At 50.9% G+C, this 24726-nt stretch overlaps 1 protein-coding gene across 6 annotated transcripts in view; it reads left to right on the forward strand.

Annotated features, from left to right (window-relative positions):
* Positions 1–24671, forward strand: part of LRSAM1 (leucine rich repeat and sterile alpha motif containing 1) — a 31953-nt gene extending 7282 nt beyond the window's left edge. For 3 of the 6 annotated variants that reach the window (XM_048054481.2, XM_048054487.2, XM_048054475.2), the window contains exons 5-25: positions 322–399; positions 1349–1417; positions 2269–2353; positions 3491–3612; positions 5080–5170; positions 6272–6402; positions 6997–7026; positions 7585–7707; positions 8224–8363; positions 9229–9273; positions 10340–10410; positions 11199–11298; positions 12816–12903; positions 13660–13734; positions 15255–15335; positions 17578–17673; positions 18265–18363; positions 18932–19063; positions 19419–19500; positions 19792–19937; positions 20261–24671. In XM_048054481.2, the coding sequence (XP_047910438.2) occupies positions 322–399; positions 1349–1417; positions 2269–2353; positions 3491–3612; positions 5080–5170; positions 6272–6402; positions 6997–7026; positions 7585–7707; positions 8224–8363; positions 9229–9273; positions 10340–10410; positions 11199–11298; positions 12816–12903; positions 13660–13734; positions 15255–15335; positions 17578–17673; positions 18265–18363; positions 18932–19063; positions 19419–19500; positions 19792–19937; positions 20261–20386 (2010 nt within the window). In that variant the 3' untranslated portion in view covers positions 20387–24671. Of the gene's footprint in view, positions 1–321; positions 400–1348; positions 1418–2268; positions 2354–3490; positions 3613–5011; positions 5171–6271; positions 6403–6996; positions 7027–7584; positions 7708–8223; positions 8364–9228; positions 9274–10339; positions 10411–11198; positions 11299–12815; positions 12904–13659; positions 13735–15254; positions 15336–17577; positions 17674–18264; positions 18364–18931; positions 19064–19418; positions 19501–19791; positions 19938–20260 lie in introns of those variants that run through there. The other 3 variants (XR_010826015.1, XM_066980526.1, XM_048054500.2) reach the window with 3 other exon arrangements.
* Positions 24672–24726: the final 55 nt, after the last annotated feature.

Raw genomic sequence — 24726 nt, forward strand, 5'->3', positions numbered from 1 at the left:
AAGAGCAATTTGGGCAGAACTAATCCTCTGTGTGTGTTTTAGATATAATTTCTTTCATTCATGAAAGATGAGATGATTAGTTCTATCTTAGCCTACCTAATGATGTTTCTCATGAAAATAACTAAGCTCTTGTTTAGATCTCACGTTAAATGTTTGACCTGTGAAAATGCATTTGCTATTTTACTATTTTAATATTTTAGATGATACAGAATAAGATACTGAACTCTTATGCAACCTCTGCAATTAAATCTTAACAAATGTGCTTGTCCTAGACTGTGGTGTCTCTTGTGCTCATGTTTCAATGGGATTTTTCCTCCTCAGGTGCTGATTATTCATACAAATAATCTTACATCTTTAGTTCCAAAGTCCTGTAGCCTTCTGAGTCTCATAACTGTGAAGGTAATTGTAACTCTTAACTGTTAATTTGCAACCTCTTTTCCTTGCATTCTGGCTGCATTAACCCCCCCCCCCCCCCCCCCCCCAAAATCTTCCTGTCTGACTGTTGTTCCCAGAAACTGGTAACAAAATGTGAAACCTTCCTTTCGTGGGTTTACAGATCAGCCACCTCCAAAGTAAACAGATAGTGGTAGCTGAGTGCTTTGTCTAAAATCATAGGCAGTCCCGGGCTTCAGTTATCCTCTGCACTACCTCACGCTTCCCCCCTCAGCAGCCTCTCACAGCGGTGGTCCGTCTTGGTGGAAGAGCCAAGGGTGGAGTGTGTTGTGGGGTGGATCCCTCTCTTTCCTTCACTGGTGGGTCACTTGAATGTGAACAAAACTGATGAAGGGGGACAGTGTGTGACAGGGCAGCGTCGCTGTTCCTGTCATATAAATGGTGAGGGCTTCCAGCTCCACCACCCCTGTGCTGTGGTTCCACAAGAGGCAAGGTCATTCCAGCAGATCACTGCCCCCCAGAGTAGGATATCTTCAGCAGTAGTCCTGCTCTTTCCCTGTGCCAGTGCTAGTGTTGGTATTTCCATGTGCTGGTCTTTCCATAGAGCAGTTCAGCTCACTGACCCTGCAGAAAACATTTTTTTTTTTTTCCTGCCGGGCTGGTTTCATGGGGATAATTTAGCCACTTGGCTCATCCAATTTTGTGGAACAGTTCCCTTGGTGTCACTCCTCTCCCTAATCATCTGTTTCTTTTTATCAATGTATGGAGGCTGGAGTTTTCATAAGATCTGCAAGAATTAAGAGTTAAGTGCGTGTGTCTCGTTGAAAACTAAAGCCACTTTTTGAAGCCCTATTGGAAGAAAATAACTTTCATTGCTTGATAATTCATGACCTTTCATTCTAGCACCTTAGCGTCTTTCCCCAACATTGTCTGGTGAAATTATCTGCTCTTCCAGGTTCTAGATCTGCATGATAACCAACTGGCATCACTTCCTGTTGATATTGGTCAGCTAACATCTCTTCAGGTAAAAGATTTGCTGTATCCCAAGTGTCTGTAAAAGGCACATTAAGGGACAGCATGAATATGGGGTTCCACTGCTATTTGTTTTATAATTAGCTACAATTTAAATGGTGATCCTCAATGTGTCAGATCTGTGTCATTGACTTTATTGTCACTGTGTTGAACTGGCTTGTTGGAGAGGGAGACCAGGAGAAGAGCATGCTGAATTATATAGCCCCTGCTTAGTGCAAGGGCTGTTAGTCCGAATAGCTCACACTGTGCCAAGCCAGGGCTGTGAGCAAGTGGAGCTGGAGTTTCCAATCCAGTTGGATTCCTAAAATATTCAGATTTTACCATTCTCCCTGGTGTGATTATGTTGAGAACTCAGCACGGTGTGTCACAGTGCACCTCTGAGGATCCCCTCTGTTTGAGGGCGCACCTTTGGATGCATGGCATCACCACTTGCTCTCCTGTGTGCACTGGGCTGGGGGAGTGTGGCCTGGGAGGAAGGGACACTCAGATTTCCACTTCCTGCATCTGCATTCAGCACCTACTTTGGCTGTTGGCTGTTAATACAGCCAACAATAATGCAGTAGCTAGATGTATCTGTATCCAGGGTTCTAGAAAATCAGAAAAAACTCTCTGGGTTTTCAGCCTACGGATCTAAGCAGTATTAATAGACATGCGTTTTTCCTTGTCAGATGATTAAGGGTTCATTCTAATAGCTTTTTCATTCTTATAACCTAGAAGGCAGTATCTAAAATGACTTTCACATTGGCCTTCTGGGCCTGAAGGTAGTCCCAACAGCATAGATGTATAGAAAACCTGAGAACTGTATAAAGAATATCTTGAATATCTTTTCTGTTAATACCTTAGGTCCTAAACCTTGAACGGAATCTCTTAAAATGTCTTCCACAATCTATAGGAGATCTTGCCCAGCTCCAGATCCTCAATGTGAAAGGTATGGCATGTTTCTTCTTGGTGCTCTGGGCAAAGCACCATTTATTTTCTGGGTTGTGTTGAGCTGCATTAGGAATTATACTTTTGAACCAAGGCAGGAACCAAATGGTTTACATTATGAATGTTAAGGAAGAACATGAGACAGATTTCAATTCAAAAATTTCTGTGAGTTAGTAGGAGTAACTATGGTTGTTTGACTGCTTCTTAACAAATATACACACTATCTGCCTTGATTTCGTGGCGTATGGTTCAATTCATGGCTCTTGGGTCAGCCAATTATCATCAGATGATAATTTCATTCATCCCACTGCCTTTTTTCAAAGGAGAGTTTGTTCGGTCATCATGCCTGATCTCAAGAGCCAAAAGCTTCTGTGTGTGCCTGCATGTTGCCAGCACTTTAACGTCCAAGCTAACTCATTTCTGCGATGAGGGCTGCTAAGAGGGCTCAAGGCACACGTCTTCCTTCAGAAGCATGAGACCTATACAGAGCTGGGCACCCAGAGCTCACTCCTGTGAGCCTGTGTAACCTTCCAGGTTTGCACAACCCTAAAACTAAGGTCACAATTGTATCTTTTTTTTAAGACTCTTGGACATTTTCCTGATACACCATGCCATAAATCTGGGAGAAAAAGGAGCCTTTGTTACAGGGAGTTGTTGCTGAAACAGGGAAGAAGATGGAGGGCAAGGAACTTGGAGGTGTGGCTCAGCTTATTGCTGTATCTATCTGCAGCATCTGGCCTCTGACCTCTAAATTTGCAGTCCCACATTCAGTTCCCTTTCTCTTGTCTCTGGGATTTACACTGAAGGAGGGAAGGCTCCATATTATGAATATTCTCCTAATAAAGAGCACAGGTGGAGTCTGTCGCAGTGACCTCAGCCGAGAAGGCCGTTTTGGCTTGTGGAAGTGCTGCTGGATCTGTGCAATTGGGCTGTGTACAAGTCGATCCCATTTACCTTGGTTGTCAGTGGCGGTATTTGGAGTCCTGGTGTGCCCTGTGACAACCCCATCCCTGTAGCAGAGTACAGAAAGCGGCTCACAGGTGTCTCTTACAGATACAGTTTGGTGTTCCAGTAGATGAACATGCTGGATGCAGCTTTGGCAAGGTTGCATGGCACTAAATGACTTTTCCCCCCGTAGGCAATAAGCTGAAGGAGCTGCCTGCAACTGTGAGTGGCTTGCGGAGTTTGCGCTCTCTGGATATCAGCGAGAACCTCCTGCAAGAACTGCCCCGGGTGCTGGCTCACATCCGCACGCTGGAGGTATGCACCCAGCCAGCTGTCTCTGTGTCTCCCCTTCCCAGCTGTTTGTTCTGCTTCAGGCTGCCTTCCTTCGTCCTTGCTCTATACAACAATAAATTTAGCATAGAGAATAAATTTTTAGGGCTTGGGCAGCACTCATTGTAGGGGATTGTAACTTGGCTATATGTGGTTCATGGTGTCCAAAGTTAGTTTTGCATATTCTTCTTGCTTTGTTTTTTTCTGATCACTTCTTGCCATGGCTTAACCATGGCAAAAGTAATCCATAGGGAATAAGCCTCCAAGTATTTTCTGCCACAGCTGCCTCCGAGAGCACAGACTGTGCGTGTGGACTCAGATTGACTCAGGCACTTTCCACCGAGGCTGATTCTGACTGAGCAGATTTTCTGAGATGTTTCTGATGAGGTTTTTGCCTCTGTTGCCATGATAGATCTCTGACTCACTGTCAGCCTCCATAGGTTTCTGGATCCCTGGAGAGCACATTCAAAATGATACAAGCATCAGGATTTTTATGGATTTGTTACCTTCTGGTTGCCAAACTTGTCAGCACTAAACTGTGCAAATGTCAGGCAACAGGGCTGACTCAGACACCAGCACTGAGGGTAGGAGTGCTGTCCTGTCTTGAGCACACATCAGGCTTCACTTCTGCTGTAGGCAGTCTTTGAGATTAGGGATCTGTTCAGCTTGCTTCCCTGTGTTTGATGATAAAGGAGTTCCTTTTTGGGCTGTCCTGCTAAACTCTGCTCAACAGGAGGCAACATTAGGTCCTTTTGTTGGCCACAGGAGAACAAAACAGAAGATGGTCCTTCCACTGGTTCTTACTGGTGCTCCTCTTCTCCCAGTGCCCTTTTTGCATCACCATTCTTCCTGTGTGTCATGCTTAAGGGCTCCGGCACACAGCAATGTAGTAGAAAATGCATGTAATTGAGAAGCGCTGTGCTTTTTTGTGCTTAAAGACAAAATAGACATGTCTGCATGAGGCGGATGTTCCACTGAAGAACCAGCTCAGAATTTCCTAAATCAGGGGACAGCGGAATCACCACTGCTCTGAAAGTTGTTAAACACCCAGCAAAAGTTCAATATAACCTTGCATTTATGTCAGTTTTTGGGGTAATGTGAAATTATCACTTCGTAAGTGAAATTCTGGGGACTTGCAAGGCAAACTGGTTCCGCTACCAGCAGAAAAGGTGATCTGGCAGATTTCCTTTCCCTTTTAATAAATCTAGGCATTCAACCGGATATGACATTAAATATTCCATCTGCTGCTCCATGTTCTTTGAGAAGTCTTAAAGCTTTGCAGAGGAAAACACTAGCACTGTTAACACGCTGAGACAAATGTTCTGTGGTTTGGTTGTTACTGGGTACAAGTCAAATCTTGCAGTTCACTTTCCTGGGTCCCCAGCCTTGAAGCAGTTGGACTCCGGCTGGGCTGTGAGAATAAACTGGAGCTCTGTGTGTTCTGTTTTGGAGATGCTGACCCTGGACGCTTCTTCCATGACCTACCCATCAGCTGATATTTGCAGTGCAGGTACAGAGTCCATTCAGCAGTTCCTCTGCAAAGGTAAGCAAGAAAAGTCTGTGGATGCTGGTGAGAACTTGGGGGACTGTGCTGTGCTCTAATTAGGTGTTGTGGCATATTCAAAGGTTGTGTTTACAAAGCACAAATATCAGGTTAGCTCTGCTTCAGGTGTTTTCTGATGCTCTGCACATGGGGCAGGCAGGTCAAGGAGTTACATGTAAGTCCTTGATGGCAGACAGCAAAACCGGAGTCCTTCACTGAGGCTTGCTTCTCACTTGCAAACTGAAATTTATGATGGTTTTGTTAAAACATCAGAACAGTTGGGTCATGGACTTTCTGAGTGACCGTACAAAGTCATTGCATCTCTCTGTGCTTTTGTTTTCTCGTTTGTATTTTCTCCAGTGGGAGGGTTAGGCATTGCACAGATACAGCTGACCCTGCCTTGGGACAAGGAGGTAGACTCAGCAGTCAGTTGAGGTCCCTTGTACCCTCATTTTCTGTGAGAAAGGGCGTGGGGGCCTGTGGGCTGATGTGTTCCTAAAAGAAAGATGGAAGCAGATGGAAAACTCAGAGGACAAAGACAATGTACTGTGAGTTTATAAAACACTGTATTTAATACAGGCAGGAAGGTCTGGCAGAGATTTTGTGCAGGAGAAATGCTTTGTCAGACATTGTCCTAATCCTTGACATAAAAGGATGGTCAGAACTTATTATAGTGTGGGCAGCAAACTCTCTTTTGCAGCTCCATCAAAGTGAACATGCCTGTACCTGTGTAAAGGAAGCTTTTCTCTCCAAGTAGGTCAGCAGAGCACTGGCCCAGCTCCAAGTGCTCAGTCTGTTTCTGGAGGGAGTTCTGTCCTCTGATTTTAGAAGTGGGAACAGCATTCCCAGCTTCTGTGCTTCCCTTCTCCACAACCTCCTGCGTGCTGTTGTTTAATTGCCTTCCCGGTGGGAATGGGATGGCACTATCTCCTCTCCCAGCTTCTTGTTGCTAGACCTGAGCTGAAAGCTCTTGTAGCTACCCATCGATGCTGGGGGAGAGGGAGCGCAGCTGGAAGCTGTCTCACACATAGGCCAGCCCTCAGTCATGCTGCCAAGGTCTTTAGGCACCAAATGTCTTGTTTTGTGTCTGATCTCTTCCAGAGTGCGGAATTGCATACTACCCTCCCTCACAGTACGTGCTCCCTGCGCTGGAGAGCGATGGAGGAGAAACGTCCGTGGATGGGGTGGACAGGACAGTGCAAAAGTACTTGGAGGAGGAGAGCAAGTGGCAGGTGAGGCTCTCTGCAGAGAACTGTCTCCATCCTTGGAGATAATCAGAACTTGCCAGGGCAAGGCCTGGAGGAATCTGCTCCGACTTTGAATTCAGTGCTGTTGTGAGCAGAAGGTTGTAGTACAGACCTCCAGAGGTCTCTTCTGACCCATTTTTTTCTGTGATTGTGCATATTTTCTGAGCTATGTCAGTTTTAATCATTATCTTGAAAATGACGCATCCAAGGGACAGTAATGACAGTGTGATACAGTGTGTGCAGCATGGTAACACGTTTTTAATAATGTCTTGAGGGACAGCAAACTGCAGAAGCACCTTGTGATTCGCAGCCAAGTGCTGGATATTGCCAGCCCTTCCTGGGAAAGATGAGGCTAGGCCTCTAATTTTGACAAGCTGTGTTAATTCCTGTGCTATTTGTCAACTACAGAGTAAATTTCTGTGCCCCTGGAGAAACATAAATGACTGGGCTTTGTGGATATGTTAATCTTCTTGTGCCTTTGGTTGATGTCTTTACTCAGTTAGGGGAAGATATAAAGTGGGCTAATAATACCTACAAAAATTTGCTCCTGGGAGTAAATATCTGCTGTTTATTTTTCAGAACAAATTCTTGGACTATGAGAAGAGGAAGGTAAGGAAGAACCCTTGCAAGTACTTTGTCTGCAGAGTAGGGCCACCTCTATGTCTTGTTTTCCATTTCTTTATCTGTTTTTTCAGCCAAAACAATGTTTTGAGAACTGAGATCTTGCAGAACTCCCCCCAGACCTGCTCACTCCTCACTGCAGAACACAGGCAGTAGTGTGGGGAAATCTGTGACTGAATTGTCTGACAAATACCGCCAGTGAGCTGCAGAGTCTCTCATGAGCGAGCAGTTCCAGTTCTCTCTGTTTCTGTTGTACGGGTTGGTGCCCTGGGATGTTGGCTTTGTGACTATCAAATGAGTTGTGGGGAGTTTGGAGACTGTCATAAAAAGAACAGCAATCTCTGCTTCACAATTTTTGGGTTCCTGAGGACAGAATATTTCTATCACCTACTCAAGCCTCCTGTTTTGCCATTTGTCTTTCTCTCTCGTAGTTGAGAGGATTCCTGTGTGTTGTTTTACATTGCCAGAATTTGTTCTTGTTTGAGAAGGAGCAAAGCCAGCAGTCTTCTGGTTTCTGGCATTCATCTTTCTTCTTACTCTTCTCAGGAAAAAAAAATGCAGGAGAAGCTTGAATTTGAGCGGCGCCTGAACATGGGGCAAAGAGAACATGCTCTGCTTGTTCAGCAGATCAACAGTCAAAAGGATGAGATACTGCAGACAGTGAGAGAGGTAGGTCTCTTCAGGGCAGGCACTCTGGCCCTGCCACTTGCTGAGGCAGGGCTGTGCTTGTTGCCATAGAGAGACTCAAAGTGGAGTGGTGTTCCAAGTGTCCAAGCATGCAGAAACTTACCCTCTAGAGACAGCAGCTAATTCACTGTATTCAGTATTTTTCTTCCACTTTCTCTCTCAGGTTGTTAGGGACACTCTAACAGTTACTTGACAGGTGGGAGCAGTGATGTTTGGCTGTACAGATTGGAGTACTTCCATTTTTCATCTTTCCCATCTATAGTTCTTTGGCTTCACAGGTTCTCTGCATCTCCTTGAATGCACCTTGAAATGATTCCTCATTTCATTTGGGATTAGGCTGTCCCAGCTGATGAGAGTTCTCCTTTTCATAAGATCTCCCAGGATCTGCCTGGGTCACTGCAACCAAATTGTCCATTATCTGGCCTTGTACAAGACACTGCCCTTCCTAAACTGACCACCTTTGCATTTTTTTTATTTTTATTTTTTGCTTTGGCCTAGGATCAGATGAGGCTGGAGAAGGGTCTGACACAGCACCAGCGCCATTTGGAGGAGGAGCGCCTGAAACTGCTGCAGCAGTTGAAACAAGCAGAGCAAGGCATTGCCAGCCGTATCCAGAAGCTGATAGAGGACAATCAGAGGTAAGGCAGCCCCAGGGTGTCCTGCAGTGAACTCTGGCCCATGGGGGCTCATGTTATTTTGTCCCACTCAGAGGTGTTCATTCCAACCTTTCTGAGTTTTAACAGAACTGATCGGTCCTGGTACTTAGGAGATTGGTGAAGAATTGAGGGTAAATCCCTGATATGGGATGTTCTCTTTCTGCATTCACCATCCAGCCTGCAGCCTTTGGACAGACCTTCCCAAAGGGCCTGCAGGCTTGGCTACAGAGCCAGGCTGTCCCGGCGAGCCTGTGTTGGACAGACAAACCCAGTGAAGTTGTAGGGACCTCTCTGATGTCCTTGCTGTGGATACAGTTATGTTTCTTTCCCTTCTCAGATGGATTAGCTACACTGGTTTTGGCTGTTTGCACTGGGGTCTGTGCTCACAGGTTTGCAAATAAAAATACCAGGATCAATATCTATAGATGGTGTGTTGCTGAACTGACAAAATCCCACTTAAAGAAAGTGGAATTTAGCATCACAAAAAAATGTGTCACACATATCTGACCTAGTGGGTGGCATCCCTGCCCATGGCAGCGGGGTTGGAGCTAGGTGGTCTTTAAGGTTCCTTCCAACCTGAGCTGTTCTATGCTTCTATGATATCTGTGCTGCTGAATTTTTGCAGTGCTGTGGAAAAATTCCTCACGGAATGTACTTATTTGAACACTGGTTCTTAGGTACCACTGACCTAGATATGCTGAATCTCCCATTGTGCTAGTGCTGACACAAGGTTACCAGCCTGCTTAAGGCTGCTCTTTGTGCAGAAGCAAAGTTGTTTTCTGCCCCTTGGGGGGAACAGGGTGTGCTGCTCAGCCAGATGAAAATCTTTTGTTTTATCTTTTTTTAGGCAAAAACAAAGTTCAGACATTCTGAAATCATTGGAGAATGAGAGGTAAGTATCTTGAAATAAAATTTTCCAGAAAAGGGATGAGGAGCTAGAAGGAGGGTTGAGATTTTGTTGCAGAGCCACCAGTATGAATTCACTTTAAGCTAGGGGAAGTTCATTTCAGACCTGCTATCTGAAAGGTTTCCTGCTGCTTTGGCTGAAGCAGCTGGTTCTGATCACTGCTGGAGGCAAGATTCTGGACTAGATGTGCCTGAGTTCACTCAGTTTGGCAAACCCCATGAGATGGTGATTGCACCTTCTTTTCATCTCAAAAAGGTCCTAGCTAAGTAGTTTGGGAACAAGCCCCTATATTCCACTATCACGGACCAACAGAAATCTTGTATCTGTTGGAAAGCAAAGCATCTACAAAGGTGGCCCAAAAATGTGTACAGGCTGGGAGGAATACACCAAAGCCAATGCTCCCATTCAGCCAACACTTTGAGCTAGCTTTGCCTCCAATACTGGTTTTCCCCAACTCTCCCCCGCCTATATGTTGTCCCCTCCCTTCAGCCAAGTGTTTGTGCTATGACACAGTAAACTGACCTGGCTGAAAAATAATCTCATTGTATGGCAGATAGTTTTTCAGTCAAACCAGTTCCTGATCTATTAAGTGGTGTTATGTATAATTGTGCTGGAATAAGAATGAGGAGGTGGGGATGGAGGCCAGGCTCCTGCTTTCGGTGTCATTACTCACATAAGTCAGCTTTGAAGTGACCGTCAAGCCTCAAGGGAAAAGAAAGCCAAACAAGGGGCTGGCACTGTGCTTGGTGACGGTGTGTGCACGTTGCACTGATGTTCTTTTTCTCTTTGTTGACTTTCCAGACCCTTGCTAGGTCTTCTGGGATCAGCTTTCCAGTATAAAAAGCAATTGTTCCCACGATTTATGATTTCTCCCATAGACTTAGAGGACCTTTACCAAGAACACTTTGAGTCTCTGATGGGCGTGTGGCTTTCCTGCACAGGTTGCTTGCTGAATCTGCCCAGCCTTTGGGCTCTGAGCCGGGTGGGCAGAGGAGGAGTGAGATAGTGCTTGTTTGAAGGACAGGCTGAATTGTTCTTGTTTACTTGCTAGAATAAGGATGGAACAGCTGATGGCAATAACACAGGAGGAGACGGAGCAACTGCGCAGAAGGGAAGTGGCCTGTAAGTGTGGATAACTCTTTGGGGTGGTAAAAGGTACTAGAAAGACCCGGTTCCTTTGGAGGTGCACTGAATAGGTGATAACCAGATGGGAGATGCTCTGTTACACACACGTCCTGGGATGTTGCTTGGTGCAGCAGGGCAGAGTGGCAGGGGGCAGCACGTTTACCATAGCTGATCCAGTGCTTCCACCTGCAGCTCACTGCTGGGTCTCCGAGATGTGAGCTATGCTCCTGGCGTAGCCAGAGCGTGTTGCACGAGCAGTCTGAGACTGAATGTAAGCCATCCCATGTGCACGCAAAGTGCTTCATATTTTAGAGGTACCAAACGGATGTTAACTGTTCAGGTTCATGAGGCAGGAGGTTTACCAGGAGGTAAGCAACAATGGAACAAGGGAACCATTTCTGCTCCTTATGAACAGGAACAGATCTGGTGGGGTTACAAGGGAAATGGTGTGTGTGTTATCACACCAAGGGACGGATTGTTCGTGGTGGGACAGGCAGGGCTGCAGCCCATCTGAGGGTCAGTGGCAGTGACTTGGCTCCTCCGAGCACTGAAGAGATGCAAGCACAGGCAGAGTGGAGTTCGCTCATCTAATTTCCCAGTAAATAGCTACGATTCTGGTAGCTGAATGAATCTGCTTGTAAGTGAATGAAATGGAAAAAACTAGGAGAGGTTGAAATGAGAGAGAAGGCACTGTTAATTGCAGGTTATTGTAGCAGCAGTGGCAGATTAGTGTCTGTTCTAGACACCAGCTCCTGTTTCAGACTGACAGCACTTCTGTCTCCCAGCTGCCATGCAACAAATGCTGGCCGAGAGCTACAAGAACAAGCTCATCCAAATGACCTACGAGTCTCGTCGGCAAGACCTTGTCAACCAGGCCTGCTCCAGGTACAGTGGCAGATCTCTGGGGCTGGAGGTAATGTTGTTGTAAAGTCCCTTTCTTGCCAACAGTCCCTGGTGTAATTCCCATATAAACAGCCAGGAATTTCTGCAGCTGCTGGAATGCAGCAGGACAGCTGTACGTGAGCAGGTGACAATACAATTTAAAGAAACTGTCAAACTTGATTGAATGAACCACCTTTTAACCACAAGAAAATGCCTGTCAATCATACTTTGAATTAACTATCACATTTTTGCACTGTTTATTTTACCTTATACATTCTGCTAAATATGGAGGTCTTTTTTGTTAGCTAGGTCAGTGTCAAACTGTGGTACAGAAATCCTTTTGTCACTTCCCAGGATTGTCTACAGGATAATGTTCCTGTTTTCATTGCATTTAATAACTTCTCATGGAGAAGATAAGAATTACGGTGCAGGACTTCTGTTAGCAGCAGCCAGAGCCTTTCATTTGTTGCACTTAGTGTGGCGTTTTGATAGTTCTCCTGGACAAATTACAGAGAAAATTGGGATTGTCTTTTCTTCAGATCCAAGTCCAGTTCCTCTGAGACAAGAGAGCTGAGATTTTTTCATGGTCAATTACAGAGTCACCTTCTGTTTCTTAAAAACTTGACTCTGTTCTAAAATGTGGTGTTCCTTGCAGGGTCTTTGGGGAAGTGAAACAAATAAAGAATTTTGGGGGAAAAATTTTTGAACTAGTGGAGTTTATCACCCACAAAGCTATGAGACCTTGAGTCCACTGACACATGAAAGTTGAGACATGTCACTTCAGGAAATCACTGTGTAAATGCCCTGATTTCCATTCCCATCAGCAATGAAATGGCAGGTGGAATTGAGCAGTGTTACAACAGGATACCTAAAAATCTCACACTTCGCAATATGTGGAAAAGGCACAGAATATTAAAAAGTCCTCTTGACTTTAAGCATTACATGGAGGATGTTTGTATATATGTGGATCACTTTTCATTGCTATAGGTGCAGAGAACATTCTGGCTCTTTCTATTTGTAAGAATGTGAGAAATTTTAATCTGGCAGTTTCTGGCAAACACTGAACAGAAATAACCTCATACACCTGTGTCCTGCCCAGCAGAGGGCAGTGGGCAGGCACAGTCCTGCATGCAAGTGCAGCAATACATGACCACATCGTCTGGGTCTCCTTCATCAGCACACCCTTTCCAGTGCAGAATGCTGATGTGCAAATTCACCATCTGAGCAGCTTGCTGGGGCAGCTGCAGCCCCTGTTTGCACTTCGAGCTGTGCATATGCAGGCAGTGGTGCTTCTGCTCTGGCTAAGGCTGTCGTGCAGGTTTGCTTTGGTTATAGGGAAGGTTTTATATCAGAGCATTCAGCTGTGCCGAGTCATGGCTGTTCACCCTTGTTCTGTAACAAATTCCTCCATTTCTAGATTCTCTGTTACCCACTTTTCCTCTTGTTTGTATCAAGAGTCTCAGACCCAGTAACTCCAGTTACAGACGCAGTAACTCCATGACAAATACATCTTCTTGCAGCCTGGCTGAGATGGATCAGAAGTTCCAGCAAATCCTGGCTTGGCAACAGCTGGATCAGAACAAGGCTGTTAGTCAGATCTTGCAGCAGGTAGGCAAGAGAGCAAATTGTTTGCAGGGGGGCTCGAAGGAAAGCAACTGCACGCAAAAGCAGGATTGAGTGGCAGGCATAGGAGCAATGGTGGCAGGACTGGGCTGCTTGCAGAAGTTGTTTTATAGGACAGACACTATTTGCTAAACTTTGAGACTGTCTGATATTCTAACAAACTGACTTTGTTGGTTGAGAGAAAAATGTATTTATTCTTTAACCAGACAGCAACTTTTCATAAAGGACAGCGGCACATTAGTCATGGGAAGCAAAGCTGGTCTGATGATTAATGTAGAGGATTTTGATACAGAAGTCCTGTCTTTATGGCAGATTTCTTGTGTGACTTTAGACAAGCTGCCTATGCCTGTTGAGGCATTTACAAAGCATTTGCTGCTTTTGAATACTTCCTTTTGAACATAAGACCACTTCAGCTCATTTTTCAGAAGAGCTGGCAAGCCACGGCCTATTACACAGACCTAGCAGCCTGGCTGCTGAGTGCTGCTGAAAATGAGAGGTGAGGTTCTTGTGCAGCATTCAGCTTGTGTGTTTGAAGAACATGACTATGACTTCTTTGTCCAGCTGTAAAGAGGGTTTTACCTTTTGGGACTGTGAGGTCTGTCATGGTGCAATCTGGATACTGTCAATGCAGAGTAAGCGCTATTTAGATGTATGTGAGCCACTGCAAGGTAGCAGAGTTTCTTAGCACATCTGCAGCTGAATGAACAACCCTCACTAAGCAGGATGTTGTCTGTCCCTTAGAGTGAGATGCAGAAAGCTGCCTTTGAAGCTCTCCAGCTGAAGAAGGATCTTATGCATAGACAGATCAGGAACCAGGTGAGTCAGCAACAGAGGGAAGAACAAACAGCTACTCAGCTCATACCATCATTTGATGAGATCCTTCTGAGGAAGATCGAAGTGCTGTGAGCACAGAGCAGGGTCTGAAGGAAATGAGCTCTTGTATTTCTAAGAGCTCTGTAACAAAGCATTGGGCAGTGTTGGCTAAACTACAGTTTCCCACTTCCATAGGAGATAGTATAAAGGCAGATTTTACAGTTGGGGAGGTAGTGGAATCGCCATTGCTTCAGTCATCTCAGCACTAATGTGGATGAAATGCTGGAGAGGGGTCACTAGAGGACAGACCTGCCTTGGCTCCGTAGGGATGGTCTGCAATTGCAATTACAATTTCCTTCCGGTTTCCGTAGCCTTAGCAGGGCTGCTGTCTCCACATGAGTCCACTGCATCTCCATCCAGCACATGGGAACTGCACCTTCAGCCATAAGTTCACCTTTTCTTTCCCATTCTCAGCCTGCCTTTCTGAGCTCCATTCTGCAGAAGGTGAAATGCAATAGTCAGGGGGAAGAGCAAGAGCTGGTGGGGAAAGTAGCAGTGGTTGATGCGTGGAGATGGGAAGCTGGTTTCTGACACAGTGCTCCAGGAGTCTTCCCTCTCTTGATCTGACACTAGGAGAAAAGTCTCAGGTCTGGAGTTGGTAGATAAGCTTAAGAGCTTTGGTATATTCAGTCATTCAGTGACCGATCTTTGCATTGTGCTAGAAGCCTGTGGATTGTGCACAGACGATCCAGGAGATGATTCTAACAACTCTCCATGGCATGAGTTCCATAAGAGCCCAGCAGTTTGCTTGCACTTGCTTTGGAAACAAAGGGCGTTTGTGCCTTGATACCACAGGGCAGGCCTTTTGCTATTAAAACACGTCCCATCCCACCAACATCCTGCACAGCCAGGGAAAGGGCAGGAGCCTTGGGTGCTGCCTGCTGCAGAGCCCCAGTGTCAGCAGGAATTTCGTGGTAGGTGGCGCACATGAAGCAGCATGGCCTGGGGAGAGCAGATAGCCTGGCAGCTAGGTGAGCTGGGCTCTCTTCTTGGCTTTGCTGTGGGGTCTGGGGCAACTCACTTCACCTCTCTGTGTCTCAGTTGCCCTGACTGAAAGAGCATGTATCATGACGGGATTTGCTGAAGCATCTAAAAACCAGGACCCTGCCCCCAGTCCATCTGCAGTTTGATCAGTGGTGCTGTGAGGATTTTGATAACCGGTTGCTGCTTTCCAGAGTGGCTGCAAGGTTTGGCTGAACAAGCTGGTTGCAGTGTGCTTCTAGACTTGAACAGAAGGTGTTTAGAGCAGAGAGGCAATTAGAGAGTGGGGGACATAGCTCTTCAGGCACGGGATGAAGAGCAGCCCTAGAGCATGTGTCATGGAAGGGGACTAGCAGGTTTCCCGAACTTCTGGGCAGCTCTGCAGTGTTGTCCTTCCGAGGGCAGTAGTTAGACCTCATCTTGAAAGGGCATAAATTAAAGTCATTTCAAATGTCAGTAAAAATGTTTCATCTTCTGTTTAGATTAAATTAATAGAAACAGAGTTATTGCAGTTGACACAGCTGGAGTTAAAGAGGCAAGAACTGGACACAGAGACGCTGCAGGTATGTAGGGCTCTGGGGCTGCCCCACCACCCTCTCTCTGCTCTGGGATCGCAAAAGCTCAACTTGCTTCTCTTGCTCCTTGCAGTTTCGAGATGGTTTTATGCTTAGTCAGATGGGCACTTACCCACAGGACACCAAAAATCTCTCTTTGTCTTGGTAACATGGAAGCATTGCTGCTGCTCTTAAACATCTTGGCGAATTTTCAGGGAACAAATAACCTGCCCCGATAGAAGTGGACAGTTCTAGGTTTGCTGGGTGGGGAAGGATTTTGTGATCCAGTTGTTGGCTGTCCCAGAAACACATGCCTGCTGAGCATCCCATGTCTTCTCACATAGCTGTGTGGTGTTTTGGTTTTCAATACCCGCCGATAGTGGCTGTCAGCTCTTCCCCTTCATTTCTAAGCCATGCCTCTCAGGCTGTTCCACCTCACCATCCCACTGTTCAATGGGTTGAATTCCTCCCCAGTCACTCATTAAGAAATCTCAAGTTTGGCTTAAGCAGCTTGGCTTTAGATTTTGTTACTATGCCTTTGCATCAGTTTTTGTGTTGTGTGGACTTTCTGCCAGGCTAGGTCACCTTTTTGGTCAGCCTGAGAAAAGGAGGATCTGTCCTAGTACCCACCTGCATGTCGGTTGGAGGGCAGCACAGTATGTTTGCTGCTTCAGCACCAGACACCAGGAAATAAGGCATGGGACAGCTTCATCTGTCTGCATCCCCTTTGCCATTTGGCAGTCTACAGCCCAAAAGCTCCTGCTGTGATTGAACCCTTACTGCTCAGGCAGTGCCCACAAAGTGCCTCGGCAGAAGCATTTCTGCAGTCACGTTCGATACCTGCTGTGCAGCAGACTGTTGCTCCTCCTCTAAGATACAGGTGCTTTAGTAATGAGCTTGATAAATCATTTAAAAGCAGGAAGAACCGTAAACAACCTGAGAAAGGAAGGTGTTTGCACTGTTCTCTTGCAAGGTCAGTTTGGGAGAGAGCAATCCTGATGGGGTGTCCGCAGCACGGGTGGGTGGGAGAGTTATTCTCAAGATTAGCTGAACCTGCCTGGGTTTTTCTTCTGGAGCAGCTCCCACTTGTCATTAGCCAGCTCCAGGGAAGAACAGTTCGCTTCCTCCTCCTCCTGAGAAGTGAACTGCAGCGCTCAGCACGTGTCCGGGTTCCTGGGGAGGCTGAGCAACTGCACTCGTCTCTGAAGGCGAAGCCCTGAAATAGTGCAGTGCTTTGCACTGCTGTACATCTTACTGCTTTTGAAGCTAAACTACCACTTTGGGGTAAAAAACTTGCTGCCTCAAGAGCAGAGCTCTGGTGGGTTTCCACCAGCGCAGGTGAGCTGGGCAGCTGCTGCTCCTGGCTGGGAGAGGTGAGCATGTGGCGAGCGGTGCTGCCTGCTGCTGCTCCTGCTCCCTCTGCAGAGGTCCCCGCTCAGCAGAGCTTTCCTGCCTCTACCAGGGCAAAACATCTCTGATCAGCCATGAGAGGCAGGTGTTTGTGTCTCCTACTCAAACAGAGAGCCAGGCCCCTGTGTGGGGTACAGGTAGAAGTCTTATTTCAGTTGCTGATCAGCCAAGGTTTCCCCAGACCACTCCTTCTGGAGGTCAGCCTTCTTAACAGCATCCTCGTCCCTTTGCCCGCGGACTTCTGAAGTCCTTGTGGCTGATGCCTATTGGCCTCTGCTCAGTCAGTGATCTTCTCTGCAGGTGTGAGTTTACTTGGACTGAACCGTGCAGAGACACCCCATGGCCATGAGGGTGTCTGAGGCTCCTGAGTCAATTCCCCTCTCCTCGGGTCTCAGTAGCGTGGCTGCAGTAATGGCTTCCCCTTCCCTGGCACACGGAGAGGTTGCGACCTTGCCTGTGCTGCTTACCTGCAGGCTCCTAGACCTGAAGGGAACCATGAACAATTCTGATGAGCACCACTGAATGAACTTCTAGCAGAGTGATGAACTTTCAGTGGTGTGCTGCAGGCCAGCACGGTCTGGGGCTGTCCTGGGTGCGCTGAGGGTTGGCACTGCTGGCTGGTGGGCAGTGCAGGGCCAGAAGAAATGGGTCTGCCGTGCCAACCCCTACGAGAGGATTGAGGCCATCTGCTCAGCTATGCTGAGGGCCCCCGGAGTGCAGGGCTTTAACATTTGCTGTGACTGTTCTGGGCATGGTGAGTGCTTTGCTGGCAGTCAGGGCCGGGAGGTTGCTCGCAGTGTTGTGGTCTGGAGGTGTGGATGCCAGAGTCCTTCTGTTGCAGGGGGTGATCATGGAGCAACGGCAAGCACTTGGTTACCTGCTGCAGCAGCTGCTCAAAGAAAAGAAGCAAAGGGAAGAAGAATTGCAACAAATACTGGTAACGAAGGCCCCTAGTTATGTGCTGTAGGCAAGGAAGCACGTGGGCTGGCTGCAGGGAGAGAATCCGTGGGTCAGCATGGGGGTAAAGAAGAACAGGGGAGGGCTCCAAGGGGCCGTGTTCAGATCCAGAGACCTCTTTTACTTCACAAAGTGATGATGTAAGCTCTTGGGGCACAGTTAGCCCCAGTCCCTGGTGCAGCATGAGGTACTGCCATCAGAAATCTACCCCATCTGGAAAGGAAATCACAGGGGAGGATGAGCACAATCCTGCAAGGTGTCTGCATGGGGCCTTGTGATTTTGAGGACCTCCAGACTCTCCTGAGCTTCAGGAGACCAGGGCAAAATTCTGCACCCCAAAGAGGGATGCAGAATCCTAGGCTGGATGTGGGGATCAAAGTGGGACCAGCCTGCAGAAGGCCCATCTTACCCTACTGGTGCCTGTCTTACCTTACTGGTGCCCACAGCAATGCTCCGAACCAGCTCTGCGCAGCCCAGGCTGCTGCTTTCCCCCCACACATACAGGTCAGGCTGCTCTAAATACCGCTTCTTTCTTATCTCAGGCTGTTGAATGAACGAGTTTGTTTTTCAGCTGGAAATGGAGGCAAAGAGTGAAACCAAACAGGAGAACTACTGGCTGATCCAGTACCAGCGCCTGCTGAACCAGAAGCCACTCTCCCTGAAACTCCAGGTTGCTTCTGCATTTAATATTGCCACTGTAGCTGTGCACAACTAACATGGTGCTCTGCTCATAAGGGAGCAGAGCAAGTAAAGTTCTGTTTCAACTAAACCCCCAAACAGCTCCACTGGGCTCCCCGAACTCACATGCAAATCCATCTAAGCACTACAGCTCATCTTGGTTTCTGGTACTGAGCCGGGGACCTTGTGCTGTGAAAATAGCTGCAGGGGTGGCCCCAAGGAGGTTGATCTGAGCTCTGCCCATTGTGCAGACCAGCTGGAGTTTGCAAAGCAGCTGGTGCTGCAGACATCAGCTGGCGAAATGGTTGCTTCATTCTTCCTAAAACACGGTGTTTTGAGTTGTACTTATAAAACATCTGGGGCCAGAGCCCCTCCAGCTGTTGGGTTTTTGAGCTTTAGAGTCTCTGGGGAAGCAAAATGCTGCGAGCTGGGCCTTGTTCCCGAGAGCAGGAACGTGCACGTTGCCTGTCCTTGCTGCCAGCCTTGCGTGGTGACAGGCAGCAGTGTCCCCACGCCTTTTCTCCACAGCGAAGTCTGGGAGCTTGCCTTGTGTTTTGCAGGAGGAGGGCTTGGAGAAGCAGCTGGTGAACCTTTTAATCGAGCTGTCAGCTGAACAGTACGTGCCTGTCTTTGCACACCATCGAATATCTTTGCAAGTGCTCAGCACCATGACTGCCAGTGACCTGGAAAAGGTACGAGACAGCAGATACACGGCACAGGGCGACACTGACTCTGCACTGGGACAGAACCTGCCTTTACGCCGAGCATGGCTGTGCTCAGGGCTGTGCCCACAGCAGGTCCTGCAGGTGGGAACGTGAGCGCTCCTCAGGTGTCACATCCATGCAGGGAGAGGTGCCAGTGCTGCCCTGTGCCCTGTCCAAGTAGGTGAAAGCTCTCCCAGAGCACTGGCAGGGTGAGCTGTAACTTAGCTCTGTCTTTCAGTATATGTCCCTCAGAGTTTGCAGTGTCCTCCTGGGGATGTCTCCTTTCTCAGCCCCCTCCGTGCTTTCCCGTCCGAGTGCTAACAGCCCTCCTCTCGCACTGCAGGTGGGTGTTACAGAGACTGGCCTGCAGCGTGCCATCCTCAGGCGAGCTCAGGACATCCTGGCTGTGGCAAAGACGATCCCAGGTAACACCGGCTCTTTTCTGCCTGGTCCTTGGCGTGTTGTGTGGTAGCAGCAGGCCCCCGATCCTTGAACCTGGAGATGCGCAGGGCCAGGTGCCTGCTGTGGGGAGCAGAGCCCTGCGAGGCCTGTGTGCGAGCGGGAGAGGCAGGAAGCGCAGCACCACCAAGCCGGCCCCCTCGGCTCTCGTACTCAGAGCCCTGAGCTCCCATCAGCTTGCAGCTGTCCCCATGAGTGCGCAGTGGGTGGGAGGTGGAAGTGCTTCTGGTGCTCAGACCTCCTGCTGGTGCTTGCAGAGCTGCTGAAGACGGTGGATGCCGAGGTGCCTGCAGCCCCAGAGCCCAGCGCCCCCGAGGAGGAGGCTCCGAGCACCGTGGCCCCGACTGCTCCCCCGCTGCGGTGGGATGAGAAGTCCGAGTGCGTTGTCTGCATGGAGCAGGAGGTGAGGCCCCGGCACATGCGTGGGGCCAGAGCAGGGGTGGAGGGGGGGGCCGGCCCAGATGCAGCGCTTGGCGGCGTTCTTCCCTTCATGTCACCAGTGCTTTCTTTGCACAGCACAGGTGTTTGTGCACAAACAGCGCTGGGCTGTGCCCAGGGACGGAGCGCAGGGTGCTGGCTCTGGCTCCCACCCTGTAACACCCGTGGGTGATGCCCAGCTCCTCCAGGACCGTTTCCTCCTGTGCTTTGCTGCGGTGCGGTGGTGCTGGGATGAGTGTTATGGGGCAGCAGCACTCTCTGTGTCCTTTCTGCTCTCTCTTCCCACAGGCCCAGACAGTTTTCCTACCTTGTGGCCATGTGTGCTGCTGCCAGACCTGCGGCAAGCAGCTGCGCGCTTGCCCCCTGTGCCGCAAGGACATCACGCAGCACGTCCGCATCTTCTACAGCCACTAGGCAGGACGGAGTAAGGCAAGGCTGCCCGGCACCACCTTCATCACCCCTTCTCAGGACCATGCTCCTCTGTATCAGTATTAAATACACTCGCACAGCATAGCCAGCACTGCCCTCTCCCTGCACGCAGCCCTGGGCTGGCTGCTGGCTGCACCCCGGGCCTCAGCTGCTGTCCACATTCCCTGATGGTTCATCACTGGGTGATGAAACCGGGCAAACTGGTGCCCCCTCCTCTCCGGCTGATAGATTTGCCTTCAGAAATGCCTCTTGCTCGGCAGGGATGCAGTTAGTGCTGCCTCTGAAGCCCCTGGGACTCTGCACTCCCCTGCTGTGGCCGCGGCACTGCTGTGCTCCTGTGTCAAGCACTGTTGCCCGAAGGTGGGTGAATTCTCCTGCAGGAGGACTCGGCCAGGGGTCTGCAATGCTCTGGGATGCTAACAGTGCCTTGCACCTATGTCATTGCCAAAGGCCTGGGGTTTCTGCACGGGCAACCTGTGGGAGTGTGTCTGGGGCAGCTGGTGGGCTGCAGCCACGTGCAGCGGGTGACGGGGCAGAGTGAGGCGCTCCCCGTCCCCGAAGTCATGCTCCCATGGGAGGGGAGTCTGCAGCAGCCCCAGAACCAGGACTCGAGGGACCCGCTCTGGCCAGAGGAGCCCAGTGGGATTCCCTGTTGAAAACGCGCTGCAAGCAGGAAGCGGTCCTGCCCCCTGAGAGCCAGCACGAGTCCGGGTGGGCTGGGGCTGGGCCTGGCAGAGCTCTGCCTCACGTCTGTCTGTTGGCATTCGGATAGTTCGCCATTGTCATTAATAAGTAACAGTCCCAGTAAGTCTCTTGTCTCTTGACCTTGACGTATAAAATGCAGAGATAAGCCTGGTCCCACTGCAGCCCTTCCCCCAGGAGAAGCTATTAAAAGGCAGCTGGTTTCTGCTGGTTGTGTGCTCCCTTTTTCCTGTCACATGCCTGGCTGTCCCAGTGTCACCTCCTCCTGTCCCACGTCAAAACGGGGAAGAATTTGAGGATCTTGGAGCAGCTCTGATGACTTCCAGGCAGCCGGAGACCTCGGACACCTCTGCAGGGATCACGTTGTGTTTGCTGTGCCGGGGCAGACCGTCCCTGTGCAGCACCCGCGGCACATGTGCGGCCTGGCAGAGGGGCCGGGCGGCCACAGCCACGTGTGCCAGGATAGCCCAGCAGGGGCAGAGCCGCTGGGGCCGCGTGGCCCTCGCTGTCTGGGCACAGCCGTGTCCTTGCTGCAGCCTCTGTGCTCGCGTTGAGCTGCGGCCACACAGCTGGCAGGAGCTGGCACGTCCCTTCTAGGGGGAGCTTGCCCCTCTTTGGGCTTCTTGTAGCTATGGTGTTTGGGGCACAGAAGGACGGGTGCAGGTGCTCAGTGTGTCCCAAGAGGAGTCAGGTGCCAGCCTGCCTGGATGAGGCTCAACGAGGCAGCAGGAAGGCCGGCAGGTCCTGACTGTCCTCTCCAGCAGGCACAGCGCTGCAGGGAGCCTCCCTCCTGCCCCGGTCCCCCAGGGCGGCCAGGACCACGCCAGGCCCCTGTGTCTGGCTGCAGAGGGGTGAGAGACCCGGTGCTGCATCCAGGCAGGGAGGGGAGGGCAGCAGCGATGGTGCAGCCCCACCGTCCAGCTGGTCTCGCAGAGGTGGACGCCCATGTCCCCAAGGCAGCGGTAATCAGTGACAAGCTCTGGGGCAAGGTTCGCTGCCTGCCCATAAACAACCTGTGCTGGACATGCCTGGGAAGCCGGGGGGGCAGGAGGAGCTGCCCACCCTTGTGCCCCGATGCAGGCAGGATGCTGGGGCACCGCGGGGCTCGGCTGCCCTCCTCTGCCCACCCGTGCTGGGGCCACCTGGCCAATTCCTTGCTGGTGCCGCCAGCCTTGGCCACGGACCCCAGAAAACCACCTGGGTTCTGCTGGGCTGGGGCAGGGACTGGGGCAGGGGCACACTGCTTGCAGCTGGAGTCGGTGGGTGTGGGCAGTGCCGGAGCTCATAACGAGCTGGGTTCAGCCCCTTCCCCAGAACCAGCCCAGCCCTCCCCATGTACACCTTCAGGGCGTGCCAGGCACCTGAGGCCGTGCAGGGCTGGGCTCGCTGGGGCTCTGCTGGCCTTTCTGGCTTTTGCTTGCTGTGGGTCTTTCCCAGTAACTCCCAGAGCCACAAGAACCCCCTCCGGCCATAGTGCAGCTGCTTGTCCCTGGGGCACCGGCAGGGCCAAGCTGCCCTTCGTCCCCAGGGCCACCACAGCCCCATGCGGTGCAGCGCCAACCCCGCTCAGCTGCGTGCGGGGACACCGCCATGGCCGGAGCAGCCCCTGGCAAACGTGAGCGACGTGCCCCAGGTCAGGCGTGAAATGAGGCTGAGCACAAACAGCTCCGGGCGGGGTGCACAGGGGCTGCTTCCTCCTGGTGAGCTCGGCCTAAACCAAAATGATGATAATGAAATGCCCAACACATTGCATTTAGGAAATAATTACAGTATCACGGCTCTGTAAAGGAAAAGGAATTTAAAAAAAAAAGCGTTCTGTCTCGCGAGTCACAGGGCCATGGGCAGAACATGCAGCCACCCCCAAATGCTGCGTGGTCGTGCATTGGGGTTGATAACCCATCCACTGCGCACACCTGGTGGGACCTTCGGGGTCCAGCCCTGCTTTTGGGATCACCGGGGCATTTGGAGCTGCTGGGGCAGCCCCAGGCCCCCACCGAGCCCCTGCCCCGGGGGCGGCTGCGGGTGCTGGAGGAGGAGCGCGCCGCTCCAGTGCCGCCGGGCACCCCGGGGCCGGGCTGAAGTTCAGCCACGCTCAGCCCCCGCCTCGTGGGGCACGGCCGTCACCCGCCTCCAGCCTTCAAAAGCAGGTGTGGCCGCGTCGCGCTGCCTGGGAGCGCCATGGCGGCGGGGACGGAGGCCAGCGGGGAGTGCGGGATCTGCTACGAGGCGTACCGGGGGGCCGGGGGGGCCCGGGCGCCCCAGCTGCTGCCCTGCCGCCATTCCCTCTGCCAGAGCTGCCTGCGCAAGCTGGTGTGCCGCGCCGCCGCCGTCGCCTTCGTCAGCTGCCCCTTCTGCAGGATGGTGACGCTGGTGCCGGAGCTGGCCTTGGGTGGCTGTGGAGCGACACCGGCCCTGGGGACCCCGCGTGGCGCCCAGCTGCCGCCCAGGGAGGAGGAGGAGGAAGAAGGCAGCGGTGCCCCCGCAGGTGCCCACCGGGCCCCGGGGCGCTCGGTGGCCATGGAGGTGGCGTGTGCGGCCCACGCGCCCGTCTTCACGGTGAGCGGCATGGTGTCCCCCTGCGGCTTCCGCCGCAGCCCTGAGGCGCCGGGAGCCTTCGTGCTGGGGCTGCCGGGGCGGGGGCTGCTGCTGGACACGCAGCCACCCCTCGCCTCCATGGAGAACCTGCGCCTCGGCTTTGCTGCCGGCATCCTCGTCCTCATCGTTGCCACTTTCTTCCTGCTTGTCTTCCTCAAGTAGGTCTGGAGCGGGAGAGGGGGCTCTTGTCCGGCACCGCAGCCCCTGCTGGGGTCCCAACTCGCCTCCAGGCAGCCAGGACAGACCCAGGTGGGACAGGGGCTTCAGGCTTAGCCCCATCGTGCGCTTTGGATCTCAGTGAGACAGGAAGGGAGAGGATGGAGGATGGGCTCAGCTTCCCCCAGGAGCCAGCTCAGCTGTGGGGGGGCTGCAGTGCACTCAGCCGTGGCCACTAGCAGCACCGCCATGGGCCCCAAGGCATCAGCCTCTTTAAAAATTAACTTCTGTCAGAGCTTGCCTTCACCCCCTGGGGTCTGGCCGAGCTTGTGTTGTGCTTACGACTTTCCTGGAGCCTCTGGACACACTGGTCACAGCTCAGCAGGAGTCACGGCTGCCTGCTGTGACAGTCCCCAGGACTGGAAAACACCGGCTGCATCCACACTGGGGACCTGAGAGAGAGCCCACGGCCTGCGGGCAATTGTCCCCATGGGGGTGCTTTGAGCGTGTGCGCTCTGCAAGGTGGTGAGGACAATCCATAGGCAGCTGGTGGATACCTTGGTGCACTTCAGCCGTCAGAGCTGGCTGCCATCCATCCCGTCAAGGACTTCAGGACAATGTGAGAGGGGATGGGAAAGGTCCTGCGTTGCTTTCTGTTGGTAAGACTTTGTTAAAAAGCAGTTTTTCAATGCTTCTCCTCATGGTGCACAGAGTGGAGCCACAAAGCCTGGTTGGTGCGGGTGTACGCAGAGAGAGGCGGAACCTGGGGAAGGGCACTGCCCAGGAGAGATGAAACATTAAAGATGTACTAAAGGTTGGTCCAGAGCAGTCTCCGGTCATTTATCCACCTGTCTGAGGCAGAGCACTTTGCA

Source organism: Anser cygnoides, chromosome 20 (assembly GCF_040182565.1).
Source record: "Anser cygnoides isolate HZ-2024a breed goose chromosome 20, Taihu_goose_T2T_genome, whole genome shotgun sequence".
Classification (NCBI taxonomy): Eukaryota; Metazoa; Chordata; class Aves; order Anseriformes; family Anatidae; genus Anser; species Anser cygnoides.